This window comes from Tasmannia lanceolata, unplaced genomic scaffold, assembly GCF_043159265.1.
Source record: "Tasmannia lanceolata isolate RefF3 unplaced genomic scaffold, GAP_Taslan_0.1 ptg000013l, whole genome shotgun sequence".
Lineage (NCBI taxonomy): Eukaryota > Viridiplantae > Streptophyta > Magnoliopsida > Canellales > Winteraceae > Tasmannia > Tasmannia lanceolata.
This window is the reverse complement of record NW_027518690.1, coordinates 18,713,146-18,723,332: the sequence shown is the minus strand read 5'-3', so window position 1 is coordinate 18,723,332 and position 10,187 is coordinate 18,713,146. Positions and strand designations below refer to the sequence as shown.

The 10,187-nt window shown below is 38.6% G+C and overlaps 1 protein-coding gene across 5 annotated transcripts; it reads right to left on the bottom strand.

The window, feature by feature from the left end:
* Positions 1 to 3,540: 3,540 nt before the first annotated feature.
* LOC143890890 (transcription factor FAMA-like) lies at positions 3,541 to 9,945 on the bottom strand. Of its 5 annotated transcripts, none has more exons than XM_077395574.1 (6): positions 9,534 to 9,945; positions 8,986 to 9,439; positions 8,707 to 8,876; positions 7,660 to 8,097; positions 6,896 to 6,967; positions 3,541 to 4,015 (listed from the first exon to the last, which is right to left on the bottom strand). In XM_077395574.1, the coding sequence occupies exons 1-6, from the start codon at positions 9,558 to 9,560 to the stop codon at positions 3,878 to 3,880; spliced, it is 1,299 nt and encodes a 432-aa protein (XP_077251689.1). In that variant the 5' UTR covers positions 9,561 to 9,945; the 3' UTR covers positions 3,541 to 3,877. The 5 variants fall into 5 exon arrangements, with proteins under 5 accessions (XP_077251689.1, XP_077251688.1, XP_077251690.1 ...); XM_077395573.1 differs by having other exon boundaries at positions 3,542 to 4,015; positions 8,707 to 8,864; positions 8,971 to 9,439; XM_077395572.1 differs by having other exon boundaries at positions 3,544 to 4,015; positions 8,971 to 9,439.
* Between the last annotated feature and the right edge of the window lie 242 nt (positions 9,946 to 10,187).

Below are 10,187 nucleotides of genomic sequence, written 5' to 3'. Positions count from 1 at the left end.
AAATAATTCACAATTCTCAGGTCATTGGCAGTCGACTGGGCTCCACCAGTCGACTGGCCGAAGGCTACTGTCCCCATATATGAAACTCTCTTAAGCGCTCCAGTAGACTGGTCGAACCCGTCGATTGGTCGAACCCGCCGACTGTCCCTCAACTACTGTTTCGATGTAAAACACAGTTTTTGGGTGCGCCAGTCGATTGGTCTAACCAGTCGCCTGCCCCTGAAAAAACCGGTTTTACCCGATTTCACATAGCTTTAGTAATTTCTATCTTTCTCATCTGGACTCTGAATTACGCGAGGTCAGATCCATTGGAATTATATAATCAAGAGGAATCCAATGAACCCAATTTCACGATCCGAATCCCAATGATTAATTACTAAAAATTATAAATCCAACTCTATGCTAAATCCTCGAATATCAAGGTTTCTATGGATACAAATAATTGATCTTGAGTTCTTTGGGAATTCAACACGAAACGAATCCCAAGGAATCCAAGATCTACCATAAAGTCCGTCATAGATTAAAATCAAGCCTCTAATCACATCTCTTTTCACATCGAATTCCTAATTTAGGGTTCTTTTTATTCGTTTAACCATTAAAGATTAATAATCTTACCTCGGTTCGCGACCTCTCTTCTTGAATCACTGACTTCCTCTCTTTCTCCACGAAGATCTCTTCTTAGGGTTGCAAAAAAAAAAAAAAAACGTTTTATGGTTTCTTAATCTCCCTTAATGATGTATTTATAGGATTTTCTAAAGAAGCCCTAATCTAATTCAAACTCTTAAGGACAAAAACGCCGCTCACCAATAGAGGGGGACGAATTTTGGAGGGAGGGTATTTCGGGTATTTACACAAACTAAAAGACATCTGCTACTTATCCTACTCAAACTAAAAGACTAAACTACTACTGTAATCCTAATTCAAGTAGGATTCTAACTTAAGTTAGAAATTGACAAAGAACCTAAAGAATCCAGATACCGTCCTACATAATTAATCACCCTCGATCAAGGGACAATGATCATCCACTTGCTGTAGGATACGCAGGAGTATTTCAGAGAAATATTGGCACATTAGCCTTCTTGAATAATTATTCGTATGTTTTTTTCACTCTCTCAAATTAGTCCCTTATCAATAAGCTTCGCCACTTGCTTATGGAGTTCTTCATGCTCACTAGAATTCATTCGATAGGGTACCTTATTCAGTAAACTCGAGCTTAGGATAAGGTCTTTATGATGTTGAATGTCCCTCATCGACAGTAATCCAACCGATAGTTCATGCAAAACAACATCAAAATATTCACTTATCATGGGTTCAAAGTAATGTTGGAATCGAACTCTCCTTGTTAACTTCTTTAACAAACAATAAATACCATCCATTATTATTTTTCGATTCCTTAAAAAAATTTGGCGATGGACTTCCCCCTCTATTGTACCCATCATGGGTAGCTTTTCGATCATATTGTCATGGTCAACCTAAAAACAAGTGACAAGCATCCATCAGCACCACATCACACCATTAAGTATCTTGATATGGTTTACTGATAGAAAAAGAAACTAAACATCGTTAGTTTAAAAGTACTTCATTTTATTTTTTGAATCATGCAAGCTTGTAAGCCATAGGCCTCTTCTCGGTCTTGAGGTTGAGTTTGTTAGCCATCTCTTGTGCTACCATGTTCTTACAACTCTCACTGTTAATGATGAGATTGCAATTCTTTTCATTTGACATACATCTTATGAAAAATGTTATACCACAAACAAGCAGACTTTCCTTCAACTTTGGAGCTGTGTTCATGGCACATCGAATAACTAATGTCTCTCCATGATTGCTCCAAGTGATCTAGTCATCCACATCATCATTATAGTCATCAAATTGTGGTTGTTTATCTAGAACAAGTTCTTCGATCAAGTGTAGATACCTTTGGTTTGGGTATTATGAAGCTATATGCCTGAAATTTAAGCACTTGAAGTACTTAATTAGGTGTCCCACCGGTCTTTGGCTTGCTAGAGGGGTTAGACCTCCATCCAATCTCTATGGTCCTTTTCACTGCCGATATGATAAAAAATTGTCGCATCCTGACTGAAATTGGTTGATTTCCTGGTTCTCCCTAGGTATTGGCTCTAGTTCTCGAGGTCAGTCATCATCGAACATCTTGAGCGCTATTTTATTGCTTCTCAATATTAATAGTCAACTTGTACATGCCATTGTGACTCCCATAGGGTTATAATGTTACCACATCCTCAATCTTCTTTTTTAAGACTCCCAAATAGCGCGTGACAATTTGCTCTTCAGGCTCAATCACTACACACCACATTATAAGCAAATCGAACACCTCCATATAGTTATCTACAACCTGATTTTCTTGCTGAAGATTATATAGTTTCATGTGGCTGTCTTGAAGGTTGTTTTCTGATAAGAACTTCTTTAACTTCATCTTCTCCCACGAACTGATCTTCACTTTTCCTAATCTTTCTCTACGGATCTTTAATTGTTCCCACCATTCTGAGGCATGCTTTTTCAATTTGGATAGCCATAATCTTCACATTACGATGATTTATAACCTTTTTGTAATCAAACACTCGTTCAATACATGAATTACAAAATGTTTTAAATGTCCAAAAGTCCCCCCCACCCTCGTATTCTCAATCCTTCGTATATATCACCTTACAAGTCAATGACTCTTCGTTAATAAAAGACCCCTAATCACTAAAAACCACTAAAAACCACTATAGGACAGCTTCTTTATTTAACTAATAACAAAAGAAAAACTCTAAAAAGATTTAAAATCTCTTAAAACTAAATGGATGCTAGCTAAAGATAAAGATAAAATAATTAGAAACAAAATCTCTAAGGTAACTGTTTTTCCTAAGACCTCTTGTGCTGGAATTTGGGCACAACAACCTCCATGTCACATAATGCACCTTCATCACATCTAGCCAGTTCACAATGAAGTCCCTAACAAGTGACATCTCCTTAGATTGCTGCGCTTCATTTGAAAAAAAAAATGAATGAGATACCTTTTCCAATAAAAATAACCAAAATAACTATATCTGATAAAAAAATGACCAAAATGCCCCGAATTCCTATGTGTAGCATATATGCCACCAATAACAACAACAACGACAACAAAGCTTAGAGAGTATTCCAAAAATCGGGACCTACACTCACTTGCTTTGATAATTGAATCTTCTTGCTTTGATAATTGAATCTCTAATTCATCAATCACCTTGTCAATTGGCTACTGATAATTTTTCAGAAATTATAACAAAGAAGACAAAAGTATCATTGTTAAGACAATGAAGTGAGTGCAGATATATATCATTTGCTTCCATAATAATATTGATGCGAGGTTGTGCTTATAATCACGAAATCAGATGGGCCATTGCGTAGTGCACCTTATTTTCGATAAGCAACCAAGCTGTTAGAAATGAGATTAGGGTTAGGAGAGAGGAAGAAGAAGAGGAGGAGTGAAGAATGGAGATACTACACTAGGGAGCTCCTTATGAATATGATGTATATATAGGCCCAAACAAGGGCAACAATGTACAATGACTACAATACCCATAATCTACTAGTAATGACTAAACTACTCCTAATACATTATTCAACACCCCCTCAAACTGGAGTGTATACACTATGAAAATCCAGCTTGCTACAAAGAAACTACAACAACAACTAAAAGAACAACAAAAGACCATACATCAAAACGTACAATTCATACACACATCCAGCTTGGTATAATACTCATCCTCAAGTTGGTGTGGTGAATACATAAGGAAAGCATAACAAAATATAACTGCCACCATTAGACTATGGTCGTCGAGATCAGCGCCACAAAAAAGGAACAGCTCCCCCTGAAGTAGCACTACGGTGAGAGCAGTCACAACCAGGTCCCCCACTGAATGAGAACCAGGCAAATAAGTCTGGAACCACAAATGATCGAACCGTGCACCTTGGTAGGGAAATAGCAATGATCCATCGAGCAAAAAAGGCACACCAAAAGCGCGCACGTGATCAACTGTGAAGCACCACGAACATGAATACCAGTTAAGCAGCACCATGCAAATAGAAGATAACTACTGATGGGAAACCATCGAAACTATCACCTAGAGAGAAGAAGAGATAGGGAAGATAAACAACCAACGATGGTGACACCATCGTCTAGAGACTAGGTCGACTGCATGAACATCTTCGCCTGAAAAGAGCCAACCGACGATGGGGAAACCATCGCCCGGAAAAGAGAGATCGACGGAAAACAACTGTCACCTGTAAGAGAACCGACCAACGATGGATATGGAAGCCATCGTTGTTATCATGTAGTCCTTTGAAGTCCTTTGAGTGTTGTCATGTAGTTCTTTGTATCTTTCCTTTAGGGGGGAGTGTTATCCTCTTTGTTGTCTTTTCTTGAGGGGGAGTGTTGTTAGTGTTGTCTTTGTCTTCTTGAGGGAGTGTTGTCTTGTTTAGATACAATGTTTCCATGTCTCTTTGTGTTATCCGGCATTATGCCTTCTCTCTTCGTGTTATCTTCTCCTTCCTTTTCCGAGCGATGACTTTCATATCCATCATTGGTCGGCTCTCTTAGAGGTGACGGTCCCGTCACTTGTAAGAGAGCCAACCAACGATAGATATGGAAGCCATTGCCAGGAAAAAGAGGGGGAAGATAACATGAAGAGATAAGGCATAAAGCCGGATAACACAAAGAGACATGAAAATTCGATATGAAAATAAAACAACACTCCCTCAAGAAGATAAAGACAATACTAACAACACTCCCCCCTCAAGAAAAGACAACAAAGAGAACAACACTCCCCCTAAAGGAAAGATACAAAGAACTACATGACAACACGCAAAGGACTTCAAAGGGCTACATGATAACACTCCCCCTCAAGTTGAAGCCTGCGGTCTCTCAACTTGCAACCAAAAGATGATAAGCAACGCGCAACACCTCTCTTGGACACTTCACTAAACACTTGTTGTGCGCCTTGAATACAACATAAAGGACATAGAAAAACACAAAGAACACAAATGTCATAAAATACAATGGAAAGAAAGAGATAAGAGATGACAAGAAGACAACCGCAAGACAATAAAAGAAAATAAACAACACCAAAAACCACGAAAGAAGACTTCCAAGGCACCATACCTCTCTCGGACATTTCAGTCAACTCTTGGTATGCGCCTTGGATAGCAACCCAAAGGAAGAGAAAATAAAAAGATTTAGAGGGAGTTTGGGTATATTGGGAGCCATTTGGCTTAGGTGGTGAGAAAGTATGATACAAGAAGGGGATTTGGGATTGTGAGTTGAGATTGAGATGTTTGAGTCGAGACTCAAAGAGGCCAAAAAATATAAAAAAAAGGAAATAAATGATTTAGAGTGAAGATTTGGGGTGAATATGGACGAATAGGTGGGAGAAGAGAACCCAAAAGGGTTTGGATGGAGAATGAGAGTTCACAGCAAAAGAGTTTTGCATGTTTTTTTTTTTGAGTTTACGACAAACTCAAACCCACAAGAATGGTTGCCTTAAACAATAGAGAGAGAGAGAGAGAGAGAGAGAGAGAGAGAGAGAGAGAGAGAGAGAGAAGAGGATATGAGATCGTAAATGCGAGTGAATGAAAATCTTTTTGTTTTGTTTTCCATAAATAGAGGGATATGGGGTTTCAGATTTACGGTGGGAGGATACGAAAAGAGAGATGTTAGAGAGAGAAGGCCATACGGCGCAAAAATAGCACAAACAGAGAGAAACGATATGGCACACGTGAGAGTGAGAGTGAAAATATGAGAGGAGGAGGAAAGATAAACTAGAGAGACATATTTTAGGGATTTTGCTAGATCTGATATTTTAGGGTTTTCTATTTTCGAAGAGAGAGAGAGAGAGAGAGAGAGAGAGAGAGAGAGAGAGAGAGAGGTTTACGCTGTTTGGGAAAACAATAAGAAAAAAAATATTGCGGGAAAGAGACGGAGGGAATGGAGTGAAAGAGATAAAGTAGGATAGACTCTTCTTCTTTTCATTGAGGATCATCCCTTTGGCTCTGATACCATGATAGTAATGAGATTAGGGTTAGAAGAGAGGAAGAAGAAGAAGAGGAGTGAAGGATGGAAAAACTCCACTAGGGAGCTCTTCATGAATATGATGTATATATAGGCCCAATAGTGTGATATGAGTGGTAGATGATGGGCCCTACGTCAATACCCCTAATCTACTAATAATGACTAAACTACCCCTAATACATTATTCAACACAAGCAATAATTACTCTGAACCATCCGATCAATAAATAAAATCCATCCATGAGATGATTAGGATGGTCCCATGGGTGTGACTTTGAAAATCAATTAGAATAGTGTGATATGAGTGGTAGATGATGGGCCCTACGTCAATAGCTAAATGAGAACGGAAATGATAAATCCGACCGTTTATTTACCAGGGCCACCCCATCATTGTAATTTCATAACTATGGAAAAAAAGACTCAAAATCAAAAGCACTACTGGAGGGTGGTCATGGTTAAGAAAAGCGGTGCATTTATCATCAGCCAATGAAAAATAGAGAAGGGAAAATCCAAAGTGATCGGGACCATCCTCCTCCCAAAACCCTAATCAGAACAAAGTCAAGTCTGACAGGTCAACCCACTGCAAAAAATGTCGTGCACGTTGACTTTCAACCAGAATACGTGCAAAAAGCTTTAATTAACAAAACCCATATCCAGAGACTGTCTCAGAACCTTCCAAAACAGATAGATTTACAACAAAGGCAGCAAATAATGTATATAGATTGATAGATGAGTACAGACAGTTTTTTAACTTTGAAGTAGCATCACTTTGGTAAGTAATAGTTTTACTAATATAGAGTGCCCATAATATGACAGAAGAGAAACTGTTTGAAGATCATATGGTACTTGCATGGATGAAGTTGAATATCTGTTGAACTGAATTCGCGATATCTTCCGCCGTAAACCTCGGCTCGCCGGCAATCTGACCATTGGATATGATTTTCAAGCATGAGAGAGAGAGAGAGAGAGAGAGAGAGAGAGAGAGAGAGAGAGAGAGAGAGAGAGAGAGAGAGAGAGCCTGTTTGCCAACTGTGATTTTTTCCATGAAATATTAGCATACCAAGTGTTGAGAGAGGGGTAGGGAAAGTGGGAGAGGGTGAGAATTGAGAGGGTGTAAGTGAGGAGAGGGTGAGAAGTGGCTGAAAAACAAGGAAAAGAAAAACTCTACTCAAAATAGAGTTTTTTTCCCCTAATTTTTCAGCCACTTTGCAGGGGCGGAGGCACATAGAGCTTTGGGGTGGGGGGGGGGGGGCAAGGCCCCCCAATGATTTGCAAAATCCCTTTGACCCCACCTAATGACTATTGCAAAATCCATTTGACCCCCATTATGGCCCCCCCCAATGACCAATGCAAGCCCTGTGCAAATTTGTTAGGCACCCCAAGTTCAAATTCCTGGCTCCGCCCCTGCCACTTTGCATCATCTCCTAACTCATGCCCTCTAAATTCTATCCAGAGCATCTTTTTGGAATCTTTACATGAGCCTAGGTTTGCTCAGTAGTTAATATATTTGATTTGTTGCCCACTTTCCCTACTCTCTCAACACTTGGTAAGCTAATATTTTTCTGAAAAAAAAAAAAATTCATGGTTGCCAAACATGAGATTAAAGAATGTTACCTTGACATTGAAGGAGTAGAGAACAGTTTGTTCAATGGTGGTGATGTTGGTGTGGAGAATATTGAGCTGAAGATCTTCGAGGGCAGCTATCGTCTTAAGAAGCTGGCCGGGTCTCCTTCGAGAGAGGATCTTGATCATAGCATCAAAGCCCAAGAGCTTAACCTCGACATCCGCTAAGCATGATTTGATCTCGGCCGTTTCTTCTTGGAGGCCGCCTTCAAATTCTAGGAGCTTGATCTGATCATTAGGGAGTGGTAAGGAGGGAAAGAATGGTGTTTGTGATGGTTGGATTGCCAAAGAAGGAGAATCGCCTATGGGACGTGGAGTGCCTTCTCCGCCAAATAATCGTCGTCGCTTTTGGGATTCTAAGCACTGAAGAAGTTGCTCTAATTCCCTTACAAACTCAATTGCACCCCCAATAATTGATGCTTGGTCTCCCTGTAAATTTATACTACTTAAAAAACCCACATTTCCTACTCAGTAGACAACTTATCACTCTATTTTATTTTTCAATTTCTTGTTCCTACTCATCAGCAAATTATCTCTCTTTATATTTTTTTAATTTTTAATTCAACATAAATACCCATCATTTTGATGCATCTAACTTTGAGAAAAATCATGAAATACCTTCCTTTTGTTGAATTTAACATTGAAAAAAATATGAAATTTTTGTTTAAGATCTCTCTTTTTCTTCTTAATTTTTACTTCAACATAAATACCCATAATTTTGTTGAATCTAACGTTGAGAAAAAAGCATGAAATACGTACCATCCCTTTGTTGAATTTAACATTGAAAAAATCATGAAATTTTCATTTTTCTCTAACTTTAAATCCATCTCTTTGTAGTTTTTTAATTTCTTGAAACTAAGAAAGCATGAGTCTTCTTAGATCAAAACTTAAAACCCATCATAGTTTTTACTCTAACAGCTTAGAAATTGAGGTAACAAAACAAAAATCAAAAACTATTTTTTTTAGAAAGTAAGCATGTGGCTGAAAAGGATAAAAGAAAATAAGAATAGAGAATTAGGGTTTCTTTTGTTGCATTACCCTTTGCACATATGAGCCTGGCATGAGAGACCTAAGCACTCTAAGGTGCTCATTCATCTGTTTCCTTCTGTTTCTTTCCACTGCAATATGAGTCATCCTTTGGCTCTCCACCTCCTCATTAGTCTTAACAGATCTTGGCCTCTTCCGCCGGGTCTTACCTGTTAGGGTATCTAAAAAAATTTCAGTTAAAATTAATAGTATTGCTTGATTTTCATCAAAAGACATTTGGGTATATTGGAAAGTATTTTGATTTTCTATACTAACCGCTGTTGTTCATACTTCCTAGTAGATGAAGCCGCACCGATGTCTCCTCGGATACTAAAGCTTCTTCTTCCTCTCCATCATCATCACCTTCTTCCATAATTGTTGCTCTACTCTCTATACTTGTTTGATTGAATCTCCCATCGGCCGGTGGGGGAGGAACCATTAGAGGGTCTTGAAACTTGTCACTCAATACAGGGAATTTAAGGAAGTAGACGGGGTCAATCTCGGTGTATTCATCGGAGATCATCGGTTGGTTTAAGGCCAACTTGGGTCCGTAATCGGAAAATTGCATCACGTCGGCAAAGTTCAATTTGTCGGCCGAGGTAGGGGGAGGATTGTTCAACATGTAATCAACCATCCCAATGCCGTTTTCCGAATTCTCTCCAATATTCCTTGGCCTGAGAAGTTGATGATGGTGGTGGTGATCTAGAGAGTAGTCCAGTCCCGTAAAGCCCGACGGAAGATCTGCCTGTAACATTTCAGATTTCAAGTAAAACATCATTCTTACATGTCAAATTGATGGGAAAATAACAGTAGAGGGATATATAGAGAGTAAAACATACTGAGTAGTTCTCTTCCTCTCTCTCCATTATCACATGTGTGATGACTTGATATGGTAAATTTAAAAACAATCTATCTGGATTTAATTACTTCAGTATTTGACCAAGAACAGCGTAAAAATCTACAGATTTACGGCCGGTGAATCGATAGATTTTGTGTACTAACATGAAATATGGAAAAGAGAATTCAGAATAAGAAAAACTCACAGACCCTCCAAAGATTCTAAATATGTTGGGTCATAAGGGGAATAAAAATGGAAAAAAAAAGAAAGAACACAAAGATGCAGATGGGTGTTTGAGATTTCAAACATTGAATCAGAGAGAAAAAATTTGGATTGAAAGGGTGCTGAGATTTTTGCTTTATAATAAGGAGAGATGAGATTTGAAAGAAGGGAAAGGAGCCTTAGGTATTAATGGAAGAAAAGATAAATTCCACCTCCTTTCACCTCTTTTATTTATAGGATTCACACGCTCACAACGCTCTCTTCCTTTGCTTTACCTCTCACATATCTCATGACGTGTATTTAATTGCCGGTGAAGATGATTAAAGCACGTTCCCAATATTTCCGAATAATAGCAATTATATATTAGGGAAATGATATATTCTCCCCATTTTTCTTCCACGCGCCACCCCCTCTCTTGTATTTAAGACTGCTC